The 26,788-nt window shown below is 40.2% G+C and overlaps 1 protein-coding gene across 4 annotated transcripts in view; it reads left to right on the top strand.

Annotated features, from left to right (window-relative positions):
- CDH8 (cadherin 8) overlaps window positions 1–26,788 on the top strand; it is a 377,915-nt gene that overhangs the window by 225,887 nt on the left and 125,240 nt on the right. For all 4 annotated transcript variants that reach the window (XM_059152871.1, XM_059152873.1, XM_059152869.1 and 1 more), the window contains one exon: window positions 12,266–12,402. In XM_059152871.1, the coding sequence (XP_059008854.1) occupies window positions 12,266–12,402 (137 nt within the window). The remainder of the gene's footprint in view (window positions 1–12,265; window positions 12,403–26,788) is intronic.

Raw genomic sequence — 26,788 nt, forward strand, 5'->3', positions numbered from 1 at the left:
CTTGACCACTGGAATGATGTGCTTGTATTAGTAGTATTATAAATCAGATATGTAAACAAGGTATTTCAATATAGATGCATTTCCAGCCCTTAAGTGCTAGGGTTTAGTGTAAGTCTTTAGCATGTACTAAATGAGCCTAGATTTACTAAATGTCCAATGAAATTTTCACTACGTAGATAACTTGATGACATGAAAAAAATACCTGTTTTGGTCTAGTTACGCACTACTCTTATAGTATTGCTTGGGAGTGCATGTTTTCCATAAACAATTCTTTCGTTTTGTTTTGTTTTGTTTTTTTTAATATAATTTTTTATTTTTTATAAACATATATTTTTATCCCCAGGGGTACAGGTCTGTGAATCACCAGGTTTACACACTTCACAGCACTCACCAAAACACATACCCTCCCCAATGTCCATAATACCACCCCTTTCTCCCAACCCCCCTCCCCCCAGCAACCCTCAGTTTGTTTTGTGAGATTAAGAGTCACTTATGGTTTGTCTCCCTCCCAATCCCATCTTCTTTCATTTATTCTTCTCGTACCCACTTAAGCCCCCATGTTGCATCACCACTTCCTCATATCAGGGAGATCATATGATAGTTGTCTTTCTCCGCTTGACTTATTTCGCTAAGCATGATACGCTCTAGTTCCATCCATGTTGTCGCAAATGGCAAGATTTCATTGCTTTTGATGGCTGCATAGTATTCCATTGTGTATATATACCACATCTTCTTGATCCATTCATCTGTTGATGGACATCTAGGTTCTTTCCATAGTTTGGCTATTGTGGACATTGCTGCTATAAACATTCGAGTACACGTGCCCCTTTGGATCACTACGTTTGTATCTTTAGGGTAAATACCCAATAGTGCAATTGCTGGGTCATAGGGCAGTTCTATTTTCAACATTTTGAGGAATCTCCATGCTGTTTTCCAGAGAGGTTGCACCAGCTTGCATTCCCACCAACAGTGTAGGAGGGTTCCCCTTTCTCCGCATCCTCGCCAGCATCTGTCATTTCCTGACTTGTTGATTTTAGCCATTCTGACTGGTGTGAGGTGATATCGCATTGTGGTTTTGATTTGTATTTCCCTGATGCCGAGTGATATGGAGCACTTTTTCATGTTTCTGTTGGCCATCTGGATGTCTTCTTTGCAGAAATGTCTGTTCATGTCCTCTGCCCATTTCTTGATTGGATTATTTGTTCTTTGGGTGTTGAGTTTGCTAAGTTCTTTATAGATTCTGGACATTAGTCCTTTATTTGATATGTCATTTGCAAATATCTTCTCCCATTCTGTCAGTTGTCTTTTGATTTTGTTAACTGTTTCCTTTGCTGTGCAAAAGCTTTTGATCTTGATGAAATCCCAATAGTTCATTTTTGCCCTTGCTTCCCTTGCCTTTTGCGTTGTTCCTAGGAAGATGTTGCTTCCCCTTCCTGATCAAAACTGTTCAAAGTGTAGGGATAGAGGGCACATACCTCAATATCATCAAAGCCATCTATGAAAAACCCACCGCAAATATCATTCTCAATGGAGAAAAACTGAAAGCTTTTCTGCTAAGGTCAGGAACACGGCAGGGATGTCCATTATCACCACTGCTATTCAACATAGTACTAGAGGTCCTAGCCTCAGCAATCAGACAACAAAAGGAAATTAAAGGCATCCAAATCGGCAAAGAAGAAGTCAAATTATCACTCTTCGCAGATGATATGACACTATATGTGGAAAACCCAAAAGACTCCACTCCAAAACTGCTAGAACTTATACAGGAATTCAGTAAAGTGTCAGAAATCAGTTGCATTTCTCTACACCAACAGCAAGACAGAAGAAAGGGAAATTAAGGAGTCAATCCCATTTACAATTGCACCCAAAACCATAAGATACCTAGGAATAAACCTAACCAAAGAGACACAGAATCTATACTCAGAAAACTATAAAGTACTCATGAAAGAAATTGAGGAAGACACAAAGAAATGGAAAAATGTTCCATGCTCCTGGATTGGAAGAATAAATATTGTGAAAATGTCTATGCTACCAAAAGCAATCTACACATTTAATGCAATTCCTATCAAAGTACCATCCATCTTTTTCAAAGAAATGGAACAAATAATTCTAAAATTTATATGGGACCAGAAAAGACCTCGAATAGCTAAAGGGATATTGAAAAAGAAAGCCAACGTTGGTGGCATCACAATTCCGGACTTCAAGCTCTATTACAAAGCTGTCATCATCAAGACAGCATGGTACTGGCACAAAAACAGACCCATAGATCAATGGAACAGAATAGAGAGCCCAGAAATAGACTCTCAACTCTATGGTCAACTAATCTTCGACAAAGCAGGAAAGAATGTCCAATGGAAAAAAGACAGCCTCTTCAATAAATGGTGCTGGGAAAATTGGACAGCCACATGCAGAAAAATGAAATTGGGCCATTTCCTTACACCACACACGAAAATAGACTCAAAATGGATGAAGGACCTCAATGTGCGAAAGGAATCCATTAAAATCCTTGAGGAGAACACAGGCAGCAACCTCTTCGACCTCAGCCGCAGCAACATCTTCCTAGGAATTCTTTCGTTTTTTACAGTAAACGATTTTGACCAAAATTGGAATCTATTTAGTCAAATACCACTATCCTCAGAGCTATGTGACATTTAATGTCAGATGCTATGGTCAACTTTATGGTTGGGGGGAAAATGTGTATTATCTACATTTTGCAACCACGGACATTGAGAGGACAATTTATATGGGTTCCTCAAGTCATATATATGGAGGATTAAATAAGAAGTTAATATATGGGGTTTAGCAGAGAAACTGAAAATTAGGAAGGCCATGATAAATATATTAAATATATTAACCTTAATCTTAACCCCAGGCATGTTCCTATGGTCCAGACTTTTTTTTTTTTTTTTTTAACTTCACACTATCTCTATTTTATTCTTAATGTAGCCTCATCAACTTTGAATATCCTTTCATATAGTCTATATGTTAAAGGACATTCTTCACTCTTCAATTTCCCCTGAGAAGAGGAAGAGGCTGGAACCCGTTTGTAAGGGCATTTCTTCAGTATTCCTCCATCTCCCTTACTTCCCACATCCAAATAATCACTATATCTTGTTTATTTTACTTTCTAGACTCCAAAACCATCATCTGTAATATGTGCACTCATGAAAGTCCCATCTGCCTGCCACCAGCCCCTTGATATCCACACAGGTGCCAGGCTAATCTCTAACCCACTTAGAGCTGTGCTGTCCACTAGATTAGACACTAGTCACATGTGGCTCTTTGAATAGAGAAAAAAATTCATTTAAATTAAACAAAATACAAATTTCAGTTGCTCTGTTCTACTAGCTAGACTTCAAAGGGCTAAACAGCTACATGTAGCTAGTGGTTACCACATTGGTAACTGTATTGTGGTACACACACACACACACACACATATACATATATACATATATATATATGTATATCTATAAAAACCACATTGGCTTCTGTATGTAGAACAAATATGTAGAGCATGTTTCTACATCACAGAAAGATCTATGAAATTCAGCTGTGGTTTAAATCATGTGACTTTCCTGCTGTATTTCTTCAAATGGCTCCCCATTTTCTATAGGTGAAAAAAATCCCTCCACTCAGTTTCTAAGGCTCTTTGTGTTGTATCCCCTGATGTCCTTCCCCTGTCAAATTTTGAACTTCAACTACACCCTCCTTTGTTAAGGTCTTTAAGCACAGAGAACATATTCCTAACTCAGACTTTTCGTATTTTCTCCTGCTTTTGAAATGAATAATTTGTAATATTTTATATATCTCATCCCTTTTTTGTCTTCATCGCTGTAAGCTTTGAAAAGACTTACTTATTTTCATTGCCTTTCTTCACCTGTAGACTTCATCTATATGACATGAGCCCAAGGCCATACCTGTCTTGGCACCTAACATCATGCCTTGCACGTAAGAAATACTCAATAAGGAGTGAATGAAGGTAGAAAGTTAAGAGCTGAGATGGAAGGGAAAGATGGGAAAGAAATGATCGAATGCTCATCTGTCAGACCTGAGCTCTCCCCACACTAGTATAGTCCTTTATTTTTTTTATATTCATTTTATTTATTTATTTAATTTTTTGCATGTTTAATTGCATCATTGTTATTTGTTTTTTTGTTTTTGGTTTTTGTTTTTTGGTTTGTTTGTTTTTTCAATTTATTTTCAGAAAAACAGTATAGTCCTTTAATTTTTATGCTTTCCTAAATAAACTCTCAAGATTTTCGACATGCTTTTTTTTTTTTTTTTTCGTCCTGCTGGGGATGCTGTCCTTACCTGTTCTACTTGGAAAACTCCTGCGCATTCTCATTCTTCCTGTCCCCAAACAGATGCTACATCCTCTTGGTGTCCTCTCTGATCCCCCTCACTCTTTCCCAGGCACATTCGGGCTTACTCACTGCAGTGTGAGTATTACTTCGTTACGGACCTGCCACTTTTCACTGTCAACAGTGAAGTCACACCAATGTGTCCAAAGAAGAGAGTATTTAAATGGTTAGCATCTCACTTGCCGAAAGGAAGCAACCATGAAAACCTTATTGAAATTAAAAGAAATAATAAAAATTTTATTTTTAATCTCTTCACAGTGTACAAAACTACATTCATTTTTCCCCCCATATTTTTGCTATCATATCGTATTTAGAATTTTCAGTTAGGAATGATTATTTTGATGATTCAGAAAATTAGAATTTCTCCAAAGATATTATGTAAATATTGAAGAATTAATCATGAATCAAATTTTATCTGAGATTTACACTAAAGAATTATTTTGTTGTTGTTCTTTTGGTTCTTTGGCTGCAGAATGTTACACATGAGATTGTCGCTTTAGGTCTCTAGTTTTTCAAGATATTAATGGAACAAATGACAAAACAAAGTACACGCTTGGAAAATGGAATCTCATAAGAACCGAGAGATTGAGGAACCTGGGTGGCTCAGTGGGTTAAAGCCTCTGCCTTCAGCTCAGGTCATGATCCCAGGGTCCTGGGATTGAGCCCCGCATTGGGCTCTCTGCTCATCGGGGAGCCTGCTTCCCTTCCTCTTTCTCTGCCTGCCTCTCTGCCTACTTGTGATCTCTGTCCGTCAAATAAATAAATAAAATCTTTTTTAAAAAAATGACAGATTTAGAATCTGAACTTTCTATATTTGATCCTAAATAAAGTAAAAGGTACCTAAGCATGATTATGTTGGGTGAATGTGCTTCACTCTTTAGGTAAAAACAGCAAGTTGAAATATGGTAACATTCTGTCTCTCTCCCTATGAACACCAAACACCAGAATCTTTGAAATATTTTGTTGTGGTATAAAAATACCTAGATATTTGGCAGAATGTTTTCTAGAAATAATGATAAAGACTCAATGTAAAACCACTTTTAAAAATCGTGAGGAAATTTAGAGCACATTATCTAATTTGGGATTCACTTTAACCTTTAAGAGAAGGCAATTCTATTGTTCTCATTTTTAGGTGAAGAAACTGAGGGTTGGCTGTATAAAGTGGCTTCCCAGAGAAGTTAGGAATAGAAGGGCCATTCCCTGGGAAAATCATCAGGTGTTTCACAAATATTACAGTGGAAAGAGTATAGTCCACGATAACTTTCTCTTAGGAAACCTGTTATCAGTTTATCTTGATCTGATGGTTAAAGTCTTCAGTGTAGCTGCTCATGTATACTCCCCAGTTTATCCTATACAGTTTCCTCCTGTTGTCCCAAAGCCACTGGCAATGAAAATGGAAGACTCCCTGATTCGGGATGTTTGTTCTAAAAATCCCTGAAATATTCCTTTTTTTTTTTTTTTTCTTTTTAAGACTTTATTTATTTGTCAGTGAGAAAGACAGAGAGAGAGCATAAGCTGGGCGAGAGGCACAGGGAGAATCAGGCTTCCTGCTGAGCAAGGAGCCCGATGTAGGACTCAATCCCAGGACCCTGGGATCATGACCTGAGCCGAAGGCAGACCCTTAACAATTGAGCCACTCAGGCGTCCCCTTAAAATGTTCTTGACATTGTTACAGACCAAGAAGCAGTAATCGAACAGGGGACAGACGACCTCAGTATGTCGTATTGGGGTGGGATTGGAAAGAGAGGTAGGAGATATGTTGAATATGTATGTATAATACTTGAATATGGACCACAAAATACAAACACACACTGGGGCTTTATACCAATAGCAGTGTTGATATGAAATATAAGTAGTTGAGCTGTTGTTAATTGAAGAAAAGTATCACTCAACTAAAAATGGTTATTTAATATCCGTGGAGCTGCAATGCAGAAGAGGGTGCCATTTCTCAACCCAGGGATATCCATGGTCCATTTTGAGCTCTTCTTAGTCACTGCACCAGTATTATCTTCTTGTATTTACTTCTGAACTCTGCAGGCTACTCTTATTTGGGTCAACTGTGACATCAGTTTGTGTTCATGGTCAGAATACAGTAGATTAAATGAGTTTCCAAACAAGGCTCTGTGCATCTAGGTAGGAATTCTCTTGCACCGGTAGCCTTAATTTCACAAAGTAAGATGACGAAGTTTTTACCATTTACTTCTAAGACCTACTCCTGTAGGTTAGTGAAACAGTAATCTTGAAGCAAACCAGGGAATTTGTTGGAATAAAATGAGAAAGTTTAAATGGGGCTTCTAAAACATACTCATTGTACTAGATGGAGAATGTCTATTTCCAAAATTTCCATCATTAGGATTGATGTTAACATGACCCAAGGAGCCCATTTTTTCACATGCCATTTCCCACTGTGTTAATAAGAAGTTCCTTCTTAATCTGGCAGGAAGATGAGTCTCCAAAGTATATTCTTTTTTTCTCAAAACGAGATCTTTTGTCTAACACACTTGAAGTAATTCTGCAAAGAAACAGCAAATCCAAAACATGCAAATTTTAAAGAAATTAGAATGAATACTTCAATACCAGAGGTACGGATTCTGTGACTCTGAAGACATAAATTAGAAAGCTTTGAATTTTTCAATAGATAGAATATGAACCAAAATAGTTCTTTCTCAGTTTTTTATTCTTTTCCTATCCCCATTATTCTTTTCCCTCGTATTTCTTTAGCACCATATTTCACTTTTAGTAAAATCCATGCTTGATAAGTATTTGTACATCCTTTCTACAATCCATTGTTGAGTAACTGCTATACAAACCCCAACCAATGTGCTACTATGATACAGGAATCAAAAATTTCTCCTTGTCCTAAAAGAGTAAAGGTCTGGCAGATGTGTACCTAGAGAAAATGGAAGGAACATCCTTAAGGAGAGGAATGACTCAGACCACATGCAGAAGGTTCCCCATGGATGAGCCGAGGGCTGTAAAACCAAGGACAGCCTTCGATTTCATCAGCTCAGAGTCTTTGCTCCGTGGAAGTACATAGAGTAGGAGATATTTTGAAAGAAGCAAAGACAGGTATCAATAAACCTTACAGAGGGTTCTGGGATATCTCTCTAGTGACACATATGAATTTCTGCCTTTCCTAAGTCTACTAAAGGATGTGAGTGATAGTCCTTATTTGTATATTTCCACTTCTAGAAATTTGTGTCTGCAGTTAATGCTCAGCTTAAAGGTGTCTCTTACAGATTGAACAACTGACTTACCATTTATTTTATTACTCATTTATTTATTTGCCTAATGTGAGTCATTTATCAATTTACTGCAAAGCATCACTCTCTGAAGAAGATATCTTCTCCTATTTAGAGAGGAGACTATGAGATTGTGAATAGTTACCTAATTTCAATGAGATTCCACCAGTGAGAGCCTAATGGAGGTTCTTGGTTTCTCTGATTATGCTTCTTCCACTTTATGTGCTGCTAGTCAGACACAGACAGACAGGCACAGGGAATCCCAGGAAAAAGAGAGACTTATGGATCTACTTCCCAGGTATCTAGCCCAAACAATCACATTCTGTGACTTTACGTAGGACACTAGATTCTAAAATCTTATTTGTTATTCCAGGTTTGCTTTCTTAACCCATTCTAGTTTTTTTATTATTATTTTCTATTAATTGACTTTAGGAAAGAGCCTATATTAGTTCCTTATTTAAGTATTTATTGCTGCTGATGTTACTGTATTACACAGTGGTATGAGTGACTGAGAGGAGAGGGGAGACTTTGGGGTTGCTGCAGTGGATGGTGGGAGCTTAGAGGCCCAGGGGAGAGCAAGCTGAATTTTTGCAGCTAAAGAAGAAGTTGTGTGGCTCTGGAATGTGTGCGTGTGGTGGGGAGGTGGGGCAGAGCAAACATCTTCTGAGAACATTCCTGAACATGGTATGCTTTCATTTTTTTTTTTTTTCCCTAATGGAATCTTACGCTATGTAACCCATTTTAAAATTGTTTAAAATGTAATTAATTTTAACTATGGTTAAAAAAAAAAAAGATAACATTTGGGGCACCTGAGTGGCTCAGTCAGTTAAGCATCTGCCTTCGGCTCGGGTCGTGATCCCTGGATCCTGGGATCGAGCCCTATATGGGCTCCCTGCTCAGTGGGGAGCCTGCTTTCCCCTCTCTAGCTCCTCTGTGCTTGTGTTCCCTCTCTCACTATCTATCTGTCATAAATAAATAAAACTTAAAAAAACCCACATGTTATTTAATATTAACAAACGATTGAATATGTCCAGGAAATCTTTGAACCTGCAGTAGTGAGTTCATGAGACAGAGAAAAGTTTGTGGAAAAATAAACACCTAAAATAATGATGCCAGAGATGCCAACATCATGCCCCCACTTGCTCTCTCTTTTCAGCCTCATTTTTAATCACTTAAGCTGGCATCTTCTGTGTGTTTGCTTCTATTGCTAGGAGAACTCAGCTTTACTTACTGAGGGACAAGAGATAGGGAGTCATCAGGAGAAACAATGTTATCATGTCCACATAAGTAATGATAGCAGTACAAATTTTTAAATAGAGATTTATTGAGCACTTATTATGTGTCAGGCCCTGACACAAAAGTGCTTTATATGCATTATTCATTAAAGCCTCACAAAACCTATTATAATTTCCATTTTACAGATTAAGTAACAAAAGCACAGACAGACTAAGCATAACTAAGTCACTAAGACTTGGCATGACTAAGTCACACCTTTGTAAGTGATAAGGTCAAAACATGAACTCAGACAGACAGACTAAGACCCAGGTTCTTTATGATGACATGATGAATTTCTGTGGAGCCAATGGCAGAGGACTTTCCTGGTAGCCTGAGAATAAACAGCCAGAAACCCAGGCCATGCCCTTAAGCAAAAGAGCAGAAAAGAGTTTGCTAGAAAATAAAGATGGATTGGAAAATGTATCAGGACATGTTGGGCATGTGGGTGGCTCATGGGTGGTTAAGCCCCTGCCTTTGGCTTAGGTCATGATCCCAGGGTCCTGAGATCCAGCCCCCATCAGGTTCCCTGCTCAGTGGGAACTCTGCTTCTCTCTCTCCCTCTGCTCCTTCCGACTCCCCACTTATGCTGTCTCTCTTCTCAAATAAATAAATACAAATACAAATACAAATCTTTATTTAAAAAATACAAATCTTTATTTAAAAAAAAACTTATCAGGAGGTCTATAAAGAAGATGGGAAATGGAGGCTTCTTATTCTCTGGTTTTCCGGAGAGGTCTAATTCCTTATTTTATTTAATAAATCATATTTCCTTTGATCTATTTCACGATATGAAAATATATATAATACATATATAATAAATACAGATGTAATATAGATTATATTAAGGCATTGCACATATGTGTATATAATCTAGGCATCTATAATATGTTGAAGGCGATTCTATATTAAAATAAGAAAAATAATCACAATTTTGAGTTCACAAAATTGAGTACATAGATGACATTTGATGATGCCACTATCATACAAATGATGTGAGAGCCCCTGATCCCTGATACTTAGTGGTCTGCACTCACGTGTGTTGACAAAGCATGCCACACGTAGCATCTCATCCAGTCCTCGCAACAATCCTACTATCTAATACTAACATCATCCTTATTTTTAAAAAGATTTTATTTATTTGAGAGAGAGAGAGAGAGAGAGAGAGAGAGAAAGCGCACAAGCAGGAGGAGGGGAAGAGGGAAGCAGACTCCCCGCTGAGTGGGGAACCCGACGTAGGACTCGATCCCAGGACCCTGAGATCATGACCTGAGCTTAAGTCAGATGCTTAACCCACTGAGCCACCCAAGCACCCTATCATCCCTGTTTTATATGTGAATAAGGTCACCCTTCCTGTAGCTAGTTGGTATAGACTTCAGAGGGAATCAAACACGAATATTCATTCTGGTTGTGGTATGTACTGATGAGGTTACTTAAAATGTCCTCTAAGGGTTTTCTTTTTCTTTTCTTTGTTCCATAAGAAACCAAAGAGAAGAAGAGGACAGAAGAAGGAAGGGGCATCTAGCATTGTCCTTGGTCCACATTCGGTGTTGAGTGCATGCTTGGTGATGAGGTTGAATCAGGATTTCTGGGATGTTTAGCAATTCTTGGGAGCCTTTATCATAAAGTCTGCTAGACACTAAAATGTCTGAAATGTCTACAGAGATATCAAGGGGCTTCTTGAAATAGTCGAGGTAGACTTTAAACTGAATTTCAACAAAGTCATTTCTCCCCCATCAAGTTCCTCCCGTTGTGTAATCTCGTAATGTTGTGACATTCTTACCTGTGATCTTACCAAAGGGCTGTATTTATAGCCTATTTTATAAATTCTTATGACTCACTCCATACAGTCTGTCATGAACTGGAACTTTAAAAAATGAGAAAAATATCTCTGCCTCTGTTAGAGCGATGAGATTTAAATGACGCCCAAATCTTTTTTCTAGTTTTCTGCTATTTATAAACTGTTAAGAAAGGGGCCTTCTCTATCACCTTCCAAGTGGAAAGATTATTAAAGTTTTGTGTCATCCAAGATGGGGATTATGCTGAGTGTGATGATGATGATGATAAACACGTCTCTAGCAATTTTAAAACATATCTTAGAGACTGATTTATGCTTTATTCTTAGTCTGCCACCATAGCTGACCAGTAAAAAAAAATTGAGGTTCAGTGAATCTATCCCCAAAATAGCAATACGTAAATAACAGATAGGATGACTGTCTTCCCGTTGTATCACCGGCTGAGAGCGGAGAGAGATCCTGTGTGTCCTCCTTTTTTAATAAAGTCATTAATCCCATCATGAGGACCTACCTTCATGGCCTCATCTTACAGTAATTACTCCCAAAGACCTCATTTCCTAATACTATTACTAGGATTTCAACCCATGAATTCTGTGGCTACACAAACATTCCGTGCACAGCACCCTTCCTTCATTCTGTAAGAAACTAAAGAGAGGAGGACAGAAAAAAGAAGGGGCATCTAGCACTGTGCGTGGTCCCTGATAAATGGTCCCTGTTTCCATTCTATCCTGTTTTAGTGGATCTCACTACTTATGGGCCAATTTTTCTAAATATGCCTCTGGTTTCTTAAGACACTTACCTTATTGGTTTCAGCATTCCATAACCAAAACACAGATCTTGATGTATAAAGAGAATAGCAATAAATGTTGTGGAAAAAAAAAATAATGACTGCGTTATCTTGATGCCTAGTGTTTCTTAATGATATCTTATCTGAAAGAGTGTTCTCAAAAGAGGAACGACTAACCTGTGCATTTAAAATTGTTAATTTCATAGACTCTAGTGTTGTAGACTTTTAAAAATTATTTCCTAGAGAACCAGCAACCATCTTATTTCTATGGACAGAAACTAACAGGAATCCTCAATATGTACTTTCCTTAACACGAAAACAAAATATTCAGCAGCAACAATAACAACAGATACATGCTGTCTAGGCAAATAGGTGCTTAACAGAAACACACATTTCTTTGAACTGCCGTAAATAACATGCTGCCTAGCACCATCCTGCTTTGGGTTTAAGTTTATTGTTTTATTTGATATTTTGTGGCAACTGCTAATTATCATAAGATGTCCAATAAATGTGATGGATTGTCCAATTAACTCTTCATCAGCATCCATTTTTGAAGATGCTACCTATTGAAACTGATGGCAGTTTATGACCTCCGTGTTGCATATGTAGCTAATTACTCCTTGGACAATAATTATTAAGTTTCTTGTGCCTCATTCAGTCATTTTATTTTACAAATTATGATGCCACCGAGTTTCCCAATCCATTTGACTTCACAACTATGGCTCTCCAAGGATTACTAAAGGTCTGCTGTGGAATATATGGATCACATAAACATTGAAGTAGATTACAGATGTGTCTGTTTTGTAGGTTTTCCATCGACCGGCACACTGACCTGGAGAGACAATTCAACATTAATGCAGATGATGGAAAGATAACGCTGGCCACACCACTTGACAGAGAATTAAGCGTATGGCACAACATAACAATCATTGCTACCGAAATTAGTAAGTGCCTGGGTTTAATTTCTTTCTTGTCGGACTGGGTTCAGTTTATGCCTAGGGATCACATGGTTGATGTGATCCCTGTTTCCATCAGATATTTTGGCATTGGAACTTATTTTATTGTTCCCAAGGAGCCTTTGAATCAATTATCTCCAAAAGAAATAACCTGCCTGGTGGTAAATGACCAAGGACCGCAATATATGTGGGAAGGAAGCATTCTTATATCCAAATACCCTTATATCACATATCCATTATTCAGCCATTAAAGATAATGTTTTTCACATTAAAATAGGGGGAAAGATTGAGTATGAAAGGTTAGATTTTAAAAAAATAGAACTTAAGAATTCTGACTATAATTTCAGTAAATGGGCCAAACATAAATATTACATATAATACAGAAACTACTGTTCGTATATGTAGACCACATCTGTCCTATTCACATATGCAGACACAAAACATAGAAGGAAACTTCATACTGTCAATACACATTATTTTGCATAGATAAAATTACAGATGATTTTTTGTTTCATTTTTAGAATTTAGTGTAGTTTACACAGTAACCAAGACTAAGACTGTAACTTGAGTATAATCGTTTTCATAAAATACAGGTGAAAAGGTAAGCTTTTTTTTTTTTTTTGAGGATTTTGCAGGATTGTTGAAGTAACATGTTTGCCTTTCAATTTTCAGTGAGCACAGTTGCTTTGATTACACTAATGGGCACTACTATTGAGTCTCTAAACCAGTAGCTATGTGGTGGAATTTAGTGCTACACCATCTTTGAGAATTTGCCCTCTGCCTCACCAATTTTTTGTTATACAAACAAATGCCAAAGGAATGTAATACTCATTTTATTTCCAAACAAAATACATTTTTTTTTGTGTTATCTGATGTCCTTCTTTCTGTAAAGGACCTGATAAGAACTTTACAGTTGACACAGGTTCAAGGGAGACAGTCAATTCTGAAAGGAGTTGGGAATCTAAATAAGGAAATTAAAATCAACACTAAGAAGAATTCATGGGTATACATACAGTATAGAAGGGGTAGATGACAATTATAGGATGTGGGACCTAAAATCTGCTCTATACTCTCTCTAAAATCTGCTCTGTGTTTTCACAGCTAGTGTGAGAACACAGCAAACATCTCTGAGACACGTGATTAATCTGTGTGTAAAACAAGAATAAGCCATGCCTTTAGGAAGGACACAGCTTTTCCTTGTTCTGAGATATGGGGGAAATGTCCTCCATGGAGCCCTATTAAAAAACAAAACAACCAAATGAAAATGTATTAAAAAAGTGAAGATTTAAGATGAAGAGTATCTGTTTTTATATAGCAACTTTGAATGCAAGCAGAGAAAATGCAGCATTCAGGTTAATAAGAAACTTCAATTCTACCCAATGGATGGTTCTGGAGAGAGGATGAACTTTGGAAACTCTGGTGTTTTTCTGGTTTAGGAGTAGTATTCCCTTCCCCCATGCGTTATTTTGGTCAGGTTTTCCCTCGTTAACAGCACGGGATAGAGCAAACCAACTATACCGCTTGGTAACGGTTAACTCCAGACATGGTAAAGACATAAAATTTTTATAATTTACAACATTGAAGCCACATTATTGCCTTAAGCCTCTGAGAAAAACTGTATACATTTAGATTGCTTTAGGGCTTTATAAAAATGCTCTAAAGGATCAGAGCTTTCTTTAAAGTACGTAGGCAGTAATTACTTTTTAAAGAACCTCCTCATATTGAATACAGCCTTGTTGAGTTATCCTTAATCCGCGATACTTTTTTCTTATGAGATGGATGCCTTTACTTAATATTCATCAAGGAGGTCCTAATTATAAGGATCTATGGTACTCCATTCTAAGGAATAAAAATAAATGAATGCGCAGAGCAGGTGGTTAAGAAACATTTCAGGGACAATACAGAAACAAAAGACTCGTTTGTAAGGAATCACAGACAAGTAAGGAGGCAGACACAAAAGCAGATGCTCCAAGGTAATGAGCTGTTAATTCTGGGGTACCAACCCAAGTCTGTGGAGACATTCATTTGCTCATTCACTCAATAATTATTTATTGAGTCTATACTACTTGCCAAGCACTCTTCCAGTGACTGGGGATATAGCAGTGAGCAAAAGAGACAAATCCCGGTTCCTCTTGGAGTGTTCCTTCTTGGGGCTCCTGGAAGCACCTGCGTATGAAGGGGTAAGTTGAAATCTGCTAGATATCCATAAAGAAAGACAGAGGGGTTAGGAAGAAGGTGATGCGTGTTGGGAATTCCAGGCAGTTCCGTGTTGATGGTATGGAAAAGTATGGTGATGGAAAGCCTCCTATGAACGCGGGATTATATTTATTTATTTATTTATTTATTTATTCTTAAAGATTTTATTTATTTATTTGACAGACAGAGATCACAAGTAGGCAGAGAGGCAGGCAGAGAGAGAGGAGGAAGCAGGCTCCCAGCTGAGCAGAGAGCCCGATTCCGGGCTTGATCCCAGGACCCTGAGATAATGATCCAAGCTGAAGGCAGAGGCTTAACCCACTGAGCCACCCAGGCGCCCCACAGGATTATATTTAAAAATGAATCATGATACACATGAAAAAAATAAGCCTTTATATGTACCCATAAAATAACTAGGTAAGATTATTTTTAAAGTGGTAGAGATGATTATTATTAATGAATACAGGGTAATCAAATTATAAAAATATATCAAAACTTAGACCAGGTGAAATTTTCTTCATGACTTGAGATAAATCACTCAAATATGTCCCAGATTAAGCTTTACAGTTGGTTCTATGTAGACAATAAATACAGAATGGCTCTGCCCGCATAAAGACTATTGGCTTGTCTATGAACATTTTATTTTATTTATTTATTTTTTAAGTCTTTATTTATTTATTTGACAGAGACAGATCACAGGCAGAGAGGCAGGCAGAAAGAGAGGGAGAAGCAGGCTCCCCGCTGAGCAGAGAGCTCGATGTGGGGCTCGATCCCAGGACCCTGGGATCATGACCTGAGCCGAAGGCAGAGGCTTAACCCACTGAGCCACCCAGGTGCCCTTGGAGCTGTAAACTTAGATATCAGTCTGTTCTTCTTGGGATGTTAGCCTGTAACCTTCTTAGTACCAGCAAGAAAGAAAGTATATAAAAGAACTTGAAATTTTAGCTGTACAATACCAGCTGAGGTGGGCATAAATTTAGGAATTTTAAAAGTACAATTAAGCCATTTTTCCCCCTAAATCATAAAAGGAAGTAGAAATAATAAGATCACAGAGACCGTAAGAAAAATTGGAATTCCATGAAAATGGCTGAGAATCGTGTTTGACTTGGTGTTATTATTTAGCCCATCGTGTAATGTTTATCTTCCAAAGCCACACACCATGTCTTGGGGAAAAAAAAAATATTAAAGGGAGATTTATTGTGTTTGGACGAGTTGAAGATTTAAACCGCCCAGGACAACAGAACCCTATAGGGGTTCTAATAAAGATAAAGAAATACACATTCCAGAGAGTACAATTTAAAATTGTACTCTCTGGAATGCCATCTCATCAGCAAAGATTTAAACGAATGAAATAAAGCTTAAAAAAAAAAATAAAAAGGATCTTAGGGACGTCCATCTTTTATCTCTTAATGAGAACGGAGATGTCGGCCTTCATCCTCCTGTGGCAGATTCCCTGAACCAAAGGCGGAGAGGCTTCACTGTGTGTATTACACAAGTATTGCGGCGGTCATAGATCGAGCTTGCCATCACGATCAACAGGCTCATCTCATTACATGAGCTGGCAGTTAGCTATCTGTCCCTGTGCTAACAAGAGATTAGGCTTGTAGAGTGAGTCTCCGCTAGGAACAATCCCATTGTCTGCAACTTCAGTGCGCATCTGCTGCTGTTTATGGCGGAGGTGAAGGGTTAAGGTAGGTTCAGCTGACAGTTAAACACTGAAAAAGTATTGTGTAAGCCCTACGATGCACCAAATTCTCCCAACACTCTGAGAAATTAGGTACTATTAATATAATTGACCCCTGAACAACACAGGTTTGTTCTGCATGGGTCCACTTAGTGGCAGAATTTTTTTTTTCAGTAAATATATTTACCATACCATAAATATATTTTCTGTTCCTTCTGATTTTCTTAATAATATTTTCTTTTCTCTAGCTTGCTTTATGATAGGACTGTGATATATAATACATATAACATACAGAATGCCTGTTAAAAAACTACTGATGTCATCAGTAAAACTTCTGGTCAGCAGTAGACTATTAATAGTTAAGCTTTTGGTCAGTCAAAAGTTATGCATAGATTTTCAACTGTGCAGAGTCGGGGGGATCGTTGGTGCCCCTAACTACCCCCCACATTGTTTAAGAGTCAATCATATGCCTTTTTCAGACAAGAAAACATAACACAACACAGCTAAATAACTTGGCCAAGGTTTCACAGAGAGCAAGGGCTGGTCGAGGGGGCAAGTTGGGTAGGCGTGCCATTGACCTGCTGATGACGTTGCTCTCTTCCATGGAAGAAACCTCTCTTATAGCCCTTTCCTTTCAAACTCCTGCTTAAATTGGGCCTCCTGGACTGCCACATCATTTGCTGAAGCAAGTGGATGAAGTTGTTCCTTTGCACAAAGCAGAAGGCTGGTTGCCCGGACAGGGGCGTGGGGGGGGGCGGGGCGGGAAGAACAGATATGCACCGACCACATCAGTCCCTGCTGTTCTAGCGTCTCTAAGCAAGGGTAGGAGGATAGCCTCCTTCCCAAAGCAGAGTTCAGACTGGGAATCTGTAACTATTTTAGAGATCAGGAAAATGAGGAACAGAGAATAGAGGACACACAGTAGTGCATTTTAGGGGACGGCAGTTTTAGGTGAAGATCACAGAGAACATGTCTTACGCAGCTGACCTGGATCACCTCCAAGGAAGAGCCCTGGCATCAGGCCAAGACCTGCTGCATCAGAAACTCAAGGTGGAAGCTCAGGAACCCACTTTTCCTGAGCTCTCCCACATCCTCTCCACCCCTACCAGGTCCCCCATCAGAAGTTCCTAAATATCTAACAATGCCTTGAAGGAAGACAGAAAAAGCGACGGTTCTGTTGTTAGCTTTTGTCTTTATTTGCTGTCCTTCCTGTGGTGATTAGGTGGCATCTCCCTGGGCTGTGATGTGGCCTCAGGTCTGTCAGATGACGCATAAGTTTCCTCTAGGTTGAACAGGGTGCTAAGACCTACCTATCAGAGCAGTGTGATTAGCAGCACAGCTGTGGGGGACATAAAGACACTGGGGAACCATGGGTAAATCCACTTGCTTTGAATAGTCTTTGCAGGGGTTTTTCAGAAGCATTGAATGCCAATTTTAGAGCAGAGAAGCTGGGGATGTGAGGTGGTACGGGTGGAAACCGCTGACCCTGTGTGCTTGGGAGCCGGCTGCTGGCACAGACAGAAAGCACTACTATTGGCTACCTGAAGGTATTTTAAAGCAGGAAGCATATAATTGCCCATTAAATTAATCTCTTAGAGTTAGTGGTAATGCATTGCTCTGGCCCACTACGGTGGGCTGCACACAATATTGCAAATGAAGCTTTTCACTAATGATGACTAAATCTCCCCAGGAAAACACTAGTTTGATAGCACTTAAGAAATGTTGGTTTGTTTTTTGTTTTGTTTTTTTTCCCCTGGCATAAGGCCCAGTTGCCAGAGTAATTGCTTTGTCCAACCCAGGATACTTAGGAAAAATATATCTGAATAGCTCATTGTTCAGAGAAATCTTGTGTCCTGGAGTTGGCCATGTCTGTTGGCCATATGACCTCTGGCAAATTATTTCTCCTCATTCACTCTCAGTTTTTGCATCTGTGGAATGGGAATCAAAATTATTCTGTAAAATCTTGGGTGTAGTGAGAATTGAATTGAAAGTAATGGTACCAAACCTATTAGCTCAAAACGCATCTATAACCTCTAGAAACTGATAAATTATTATTATTAATGCGGCCCTAATCCTTAATTTAAATATATATTATTTGGTTTATATTGTATGTTACTCCACCTCCTCTCACAACAACAAAATTGGTAATTGCAGTCTGTGGGTCTTTGCTGGGGAAGCTAAACATCTTCATTGCACCGACGAATAGGATAGGTTTGTTCACTGCCCTTCCTTTTGTCCTTGGTTCAAGATGGTAGACCGCCTGCTGGCTAAGGAAAGGCCCTCATGATGAAGCAGGCACATTTTTGGAGAGCCTGCTTGGACTAAAGACTTCAAATTTTGTATCAAGATCATTTGCAAAATACTTAATCTCTTTCTCTATTGCCTGTGGCATAATAGAGGCTAGAGTTTCATTAGGATCAATGCTGTTCCCTAGTGTAGGATGGAACAGAAGCAGATGAAGGGACACCAGATTACTCTCATAGAATGGAAAGGGAGCTGGAAGCCTGAGGTGGACAGTGAAATTCAGGTGTCGGGTGGTAAGGGTCTCCCCAATAACAGGCCATAGCGATAGGACTGAGAATATAGTCCGTCGTCTCAGACAAGCACACAAGTGCTATAAGGTGGAGATTGGTATTGTTAACAGCAAGATGATAGTGAAGGGATGTGGAAAATAAAATATGTGAAGGTCAAGGGGAAGCTATAGGTTCCTGGAAAAGGGGTCAGCATCCAGTTCCCAGTTCTCCAGAGGGAAGGATTGGAATCAGCGTCATTCTGCACTCCAGGAAGTGCAGAGGTGTGCCGGCTGAGTATCGTTGTGGGGACCCGCACCAGTTTTATCACATCCTACATAGCCACTCCAGTTCTTCGAGTACTGACTTGGGAATTTCCCCCCAATTCCACTGTGTTCTGCAGCCATTCTGTCAGTATCTTCCCACAAGTTCTCCATTGTTTTCATCTCTCCCCATCTATTGTTCTGATCTACTTTAGAAAAGCATGCCTATTGAGACTGGAGATGCGGATTTTAACCAGGAACTTCTTTAGGATGTCACTGGGACTAAGAGCCCCTTAGTCCTGATGTAGAAAGAGACAGGAAGTGAGAGGTTTCTGTCTCTGTCTTGTCCTGGTCTCATTATAAACCACCCACCCCCAGAGCCTCAACAGTAATTGCAGACGAAGGACAGAAAGGAGGTAAGCAGCACACTGGCCACTCAGTGCTGCTCTGAGGGTAGCAGATAAGGTGGGGAGGGGGATGCGGAAGGCCCTGGATACAGATATATACATGGATTTTAGAGATCAAATAGTAGTAGATTGATTAATCTTCAGGCTTTGGTTTCTCTGGGGACAGAAGATTTACAGGGACTCAGGGGGAAAGTGTAGTTAGTTATCAGTCTGGAAGTCAAAGAGAACAAGGGAGAATTTTAGTGACCAGGCTTGTAAGCTCCACCTCTGTGATGGAATCATTACTTTTGTCACTTAACTCTGTGGGTAAGGTACTTACCTTCTCTCTGTGGTTCAGTTTCCCTGTGTGTAAAATGGAGAACGCCTTGGTGTACCCTCAGACGTATAAGATGGAGACTAAGTATATTTAAGTGGTAACATGGTGCTGAACAGTGTAAAATTGTTAATGGACACAGGACTGGTTCTGAGTTCAGGTTCAGCTGCCTGCTGGTTTAAAGGCAGACATGAGAGGCGTGCCTCGGCGGCTCCGTTGGCTAAGCATCTGACTTGATTTTGGCTCAGGTCATGATCTCAGGGTCGTGAGATCAAGTCCTGTGTTGGGCTCCATGCTGCGCGTGATGTCTGCTTGACATTCTCTCTCCCTCTGGCTTGTGTGCGTGCATGCTCTCTCTCTCTCTCTCTCTCTCTCTCACAAATAAACAAATAAATATTTTAAAATAAAGGCAAAGGTGGGAATATGGTAGGGTAACATTCTGAAGAACATCATCCCAGTCCAGGTGAAGCAGGAAGGTGTTTTTTGTTGTTGTTGTTGTTTTTCTTAAAGATCGTATTTATTTGAGACAACACAAGAGAGAGCATGAGAGAGAGCACAGAAATAGAGGGGAGAGGGCGCCTGGGTGGCTCAGTGGGTTAAGCCGCTGCCTTCGGCTCAGGTCATGATCTCAAGGTCCTGAGATCGAGTCCCACATAGGGCTCTCTGCTCAGCAGGGAGCCTGCTTCCCTCTCTCTCTCTCTCTCTTTCTGCCTGCCTCTCTGCCTACCTGTGATCTCTCTCTCTGTCAAATAAATAAATAAAATTTAAAAAGAAAAAAAAAAAAAAAAGAAGTAGAGGGGAGGGTCAGAGGGAGAGGGACAAGCAGATTCCCTGCTGAGCAGGGAGCCCAACACAGACTGGATCCCAGGACCTTGGGATCATGACCTGAGCTGAAGTCAGACGCTTGACCCACTAAGCCACCCAGGTACCCCAAAGCGGGAGGGTTTTTATTTTATTTTATTTTACTTTTACTTTTTAAGATTTTGTTTATTTGAGAGAGAGAGGTGGGGGGAGAGGAGGAAGGGGAGGGAGATATTCTGTCCATTCCACACTGAGGGCAGAGCCAACCTGGGGCTCAGTCTCACCATCCTGAGACCATGACTTGAGCCCTAAACCAAGAGTCTCTGAAGCAAATGAGCCACCCAGGTGGCCCTGAAGCAGGGTTTTTTGGTTTTGGGTTTTTTTTTTTTTTTTTTGCTTTTTTTTAAGGGGAAGCCACGGATATTGTAGCGGCAGCCCCGTGCAGAAGCTCGTGCTCAGCGGTTAATCCTTTGTTCTTGCAAGGCTTCCAGATTCTGCCACTCTGCCGGTAATCAAGGCTCCCAGGTGTTTCTCAGTAAAGAACACCCCTGCATGGCGAGATACGCATGCTGTTAAGGCAGTCCAGACTCCTCCCTCTGCACCAGCACTGAGAATTCCAGGGTGTGTGGAGTAGGCCAGTCTGTGGTTGCTGTTTTCATGTGCTGTCAGGCCTTCTTGTCTGGGAGGTCCGGTCCTCTGTTCATCACCGCCAGTCGTCTGCACGATCTCAAGGGAAGCAGGTTAGTTTTGCCAGGAACTATGGTGTGTAGGGCAGCAAGCAAGGAGTTAATAATCCTGAAGCAAGTTCACCTTTAAGACTGGTTGTTGTGTTGTTGTGTTGATAATAATGGCAATTCAATATTGATTAGTTCAATAGTCAAGTAAACATCACTTTTATCATATTGTATGATTAAAGAGGAGGTACCCAAAAGGGCCTTGTCATCAGCAGAACCACCTAACTTCATTCCGAGGATCTACCAAATTGTGAGTTTGTTCCGGAAGTTTCATCTTGAAATTATTTGGAGGAATGTAATTTTCTACATGTTACATACTGGGTAGAAGTGTCCTTCCTCGGTCAGCCCTAAAGCATCCTGGCCAGGCTCTCAACCTGAAAAGTTCCCTAAGGTCATGGGCACTGCTCACACTACTTTCACAGCAAGTAGTAGTGGTTATTTGAAGTTTTTGTGATATTGTGTTTGTGTTATTTGAAGTGTGTTGTAAGAGTTAAAGAGAATAATAAAGATAAAGGGCGTCAGACAGAGCCCAGCACATAGTAAGTAAGTAATCAGTAGCGCTGTCTTCCCTCTCTTGGGTTTTCCCCTTTCTTATCCCTTCTCTGACCTCCTCCAGATTAACCTCAGGCTAAACCTGGTGCTTACCAGTTCTCACATCCCTTGTCATCTCCTTTGTCGGACAGTTAAACATTCTGTTGGTCACTCCATCCGCCCCCCTCCATTTTTCCCAGCCACTTGGGCTTAGGGTGAAAGGAGACCAAAGTGGTCATAGGAACACGGTGACTAGTATTGGTTTCCCTTTGTGGCATAATAAACCGTGTCTAAACTTAGCGGCTTAAAATAATAAGCATGCAGTTCTTCTGGTTTGAATTGGCTTTGCTAATCTTTCTGGTGGCTTGTCTGGGGGAGGCCTTACCTGTGTCAAGCAGGCTGGTTAAACCAGGTGCCGCAGGGGGCCCAGCTGTTCTCCGTTCCATGTGTCTCTCATCCTCTGGTGGGCTAGCTCAGCTTCTCTGCCGGAGTGCTCAGTGTGCAAGGCACAGCAGAACAGCAGAAGACTGGCGAGGAAGCACTTCTCAAGTCTCTATTTGCATCACATTTGCAGTTACCTCACTGGCCAAAACATGTCTATAACCAAGAAAAGAGGTTATTTTCTTTGGTTATTTGGGGTGGGGGCACCTGGGGGGCTCAGTTGGTGAAGCGTCTGACTCCTGATTTTGGCTGAGGTCATGATCCCAGAGTTGTGGAACTGAGCTTGTCCTGGGTATGGAGCCTGCTTAAGATTCTCTCTCTCCTTCTTGCTCTGCAAACCCCTGCCCCCTGCCACTAAATAAATTTTTAAAAAACTTGTGTTTAAGAAAAAGAAGTTCAAGGAGCAGAGGAACAATAACCACCTCCTAAGAGGAGGAGTTGAAAATATGGCCATTTTTTCCCTCTCTCTTTTTAAAATGTAATTCATGCCAGGATGTTGAATCTCCATATATGTGACCGAGAAGTGATCATCATTTCTAGCCTGTGCATAGACTCCTCTCTCTTTCTTCCAGAATCCTCAGTATACTACACAGGAGTCCAAATTCTTTGCTCCAAAGCCCTACCTATCTAGGAGAAAGGATTCGACATAGTATCTCTGGTAGCCATCAACTGGTTAACTGTGGGTTTGTTTGGTTTTGGTTTTGGTTTTGGTTTTGGTTTTTTTAGAATTTGAACAGTAAACCTTTTGGTGCTCTTACAGTGCTAACAAGAGCTTCTATGTAAGTGTTAATAAGCATTAACTGTTACTGTTACTACCTCCTGATAACCAAACTGAGTCAGGTTTCTTTGTTGTTATGTTCTCACAGATCCATGCTCTTTTCCTTCAAATGACAGGGTAAGCTTATACATGACCACTTGTTTGCATATGGCTTTGAGAACACCTTCTGAAAGGAGAAATAAGTGAAGTCCTTGTTCCCATGAAACAATTTATTACTGCTTTATTATTGGTCACTTTTATTCTGGGAGCCTAACCTATTACTTGGTGCTCCCAATAAATATTTGTTAAATTCACGAATGAGTAAAGGAAATGAGGTATTAATACCACTGGAAAGTATCCTGATGAGTTCTGACTCTAAATGCATACTATTAATTGAGGCGTGAAAAGGATCTTGGCTTTAATATATACCACTCAGCTCTGTGTTAAAAGTCGAAGGCAGACAGGGGTGCCTGGGTGGCTCAGTGGGTTAAAGCCTCTGCCTTCGCCTCAGGTCATGATCCCGGAGTCCTGGGATTGAGCCTCACATCGGGCTCTCTGCTTAGCAGGGAGCCTGCTTCCTCCTCTCTCTCTCTCTGCCTGCCTCTCTGCCTACTTGTGATCTCTGTCAAATAAATAAAATCTTTTAAAAAAAAAGTCTCAGGCAGACAGACATATATGCACTATGGCTTTCTGGATTTTCTGAAGTCCTGCTTTCCTCCGTGACTGAAGCTGAAACATAAAGGTCAAGAAGAATTGTGCTCTCCTTATATGAAAACTGTGGGCCATTGACTGTGTTCAGAGGGATGCATTCCCATAGAATATTAATTAATCTTAGGAGTCAGAAACCATGAGAAAGGTGCTGGCAGAGGGGAGCCCCAAGTCCCCTCTCATTCCCCAAGGAGCCAGGCTTCTAAGAAACTTTATTTCTCTTTCCTTCTGAGCCTTAAGGCAAGCCCTGAATAATGCCAGCCTACACTTCATTACCCAGCAAGCCCGTTTATCACTTAATCTGATCTGTATTGAACAACTGGAAGCGGGTTACAAAGCAGCAAAGCCAAGAATGAAAATGCAGCGCATTTTCTGATTACAGGAATCCCTAATCCAAAGCTTAGAAACCGGGTCTAAAAATAGGCACCGGTTCTGTCTTTATACACCCTCACCCACCTCGTATTTCGGTGCCAGGTCAGGTGACCCTTGAGCCAGATGGTAGACATTAAAGCTATGACCCCTTGCTTCCATCTCATTATGGGTGGCAAGGCATAGGTTACGCTCTACCCTTACTTAATGCTGGTGATACTTTCTGGTTCCTGGAGTCTCTGTGATACAAGGGTCCACCTCCCCTGTGACCCAAGGCCAGAGGTTCTGCTGTTTTGCACTAGGATGTGTTGCATCTGCTCCTTTTATGACTGCCCATTTTATCTACCCACAAACTCCAATCACCAAAAACCAACAAAAACTAACATCCTTTTAGCACCAGATTTGGGTCGGGCATTGAGTTGAGTGGTTCACAAGCATTGTTTTGTTGGAGCCCTACTGAACCCCATCGAAGAATGGAGAGGAAATCCTTTGAGATGTGCAATGATCACTCCATGCCTACATAGCTAGAATTCAGAAAGAGAGTTTTGCCAAACATAAGGCTTTCATATTCTCCTATCAGTATGACTTTTCGTAAAGTTTCAAAAACGAAGAAATACCCAAACAGCTAGGTTCAGCTTATTTCAGGAAGTACTCCTCGTGCACCTACCGTGTTAAGAATTGGGCACTTGGAACACAGTAAGACATGACTCCTTTCTCTTTGAGCCTTAATAGTGCATCCCTAAAGTGAAGAGCTTTTCTCTCAAGCATGCATTTGAAACTCAAATGTATCATTTCCTGAAAAGCGTGTAACTGGGAGCAGGGTGAGACTTCTCCATTGGGCAGGGAAGACCATGTTCTCCGGGAGGGTTCCTTGCAGAAGGTAAATTTTCATCAGGATCATGAGTAACCATAGGCTTTTTGTCAGCCTTCACAAATAAAGTACATCTTGATCAAGCAGAGGAGAGTTGAGAATATCTTCTGATGATGAGAGAAATCAAGAGGGAGAAGAAGATACTGTTGGAAAATTAAGTGAAGCAAATTATGGTTGGCTTCTGATGACAGAGCAAGGAGATTATCTGACTCTGTTTCCGAGGGGCCCATCATACACTTTATAATACCAAAATAAGGAAAACCTAGGGCACAGAATACAAAAATTCAGATTTAGGAGAATAGGTTATTGGAATGGAGAGTCTAAGATGTGGAGAGTGGAGGGGGCAGAATATGGCTAGGATGCTGGGTTTTGTTTTTAATACCAGTGCAGTTAACATACAGTGTTACATTTAGTCTCAGTGATTCACACATCAGTGATTCACGCTTCCATACATTCCTCAGTGCTCATCAAGATCTGTGTACTGTTTAATTCCATTCATCTATTTCACCCATCCACCCCCCCCCCCCCCAAGGCACCTCTCCTCCGGTAACCATCAGTTTGTTCTCTGTAATGAAGACTCGGTTTTTTGGTTTGTCTCCCCCCTCCCCACTTTGTTCGTTTGTTTCTTAAATCTGACATGGGAGTGAAATCACCTAGTATTTTCTTCCTCTGGCCCATTTCACTTAGCATTATACTCTTTAGATCCCTGCCTGTCGTGGCAAATGGCAAGATTTCATTGTTTTATTATAACAGATGCATACTCCATTGTACATATGTGCCACACCTTCTTCATCCATTCATTTAGTGACGGACACTTGGGCTGCTTCCACAACTTGGGTATTGGAAATAACAATGCAGTAAACATAGGGTCGCATGTGTGTTTGTGAATCATTGTTTTTGTTTTCATCGGGTAAAATACCCGCTCGTGGAATGACTGGATCCGACGGTAGTTCCGTTTTTTGAGTTTTACAGGCACTGCCATACTCTTTTCCACAGTGGCTTGCACCGGCTTACATTCCCTCCAACAAAAGACGGGTATTCCTTTTATCCATCCTTGCAATGTTTGTTGGGTGTTTCTTTCTTTCTTTCTTTTAATTTTAGCCATTCTCACAGGTGTGAGGTGAGAGTGTGGCCTTGATTTGCATCTCTCTGACAATGAGTGATGTTGAACATCTTTTCATGTGTCTATAGAACATTTGTATGTCTGCTTAGGAGAAAATATCTGTTCATGTCCTCTGCCCCCCTTTTTTAAAATGAATTATTTGGGTTTTTTTTTTTTTTTAGTATGTTGATTAGTATCCATCCTTTATGTATTTTGGATACTAACACTTTATCAGATATGTCATTTGCAAATATCTTCTCCCATTCCATTGGCTGTCTTTTAGTTTTCCTGGTTTTCTCCTCCACTGTGCCAAAGCTTTTTTTTTTTTTTTTTTTTTAAATGTAGTCCCAGTAGTTTTTTAAACTTTTTTTTTTTTTTTTTTTTTTTTTTTTTAAGATTTATTTAACAGACGGAGATCACAAGCAGGCAGAGAAGCAGGCAGAGAGAGAGAGAGGAGGAAGCAGGCTCCCTGCTGAGCAGAGAGCCCGATGCAGGGCTCGATCCCAGAACCCTAGGATCATGACCTGAGCAGAAGGCAGAGGCTTTAACCCACTGAGCCACCCAGGAGCCCCAAGTAGTCCCAGTAGTTTTTTACTTTTGCTTCCTTTGCCTCGGGTGACATATCTAGAAAAATATCGCTACAGCTGATGTCAGACCAATCAATTATTGCCTGTGCTCTCTTCAGGG

Source organism: Mustela lutreola, chromosome 16 (assembly GCF_030435805.1).
Source record: "Mustela lutreola isolate mMusLut2 chromosome 16, mMusLut2.pri, whole genome shotgun sequence".
NCBI lineage: Eukaryota > Metazoa > Chordata > Mammalia > Carnivora > Mustelidae > Mustela > Mustela lutreola.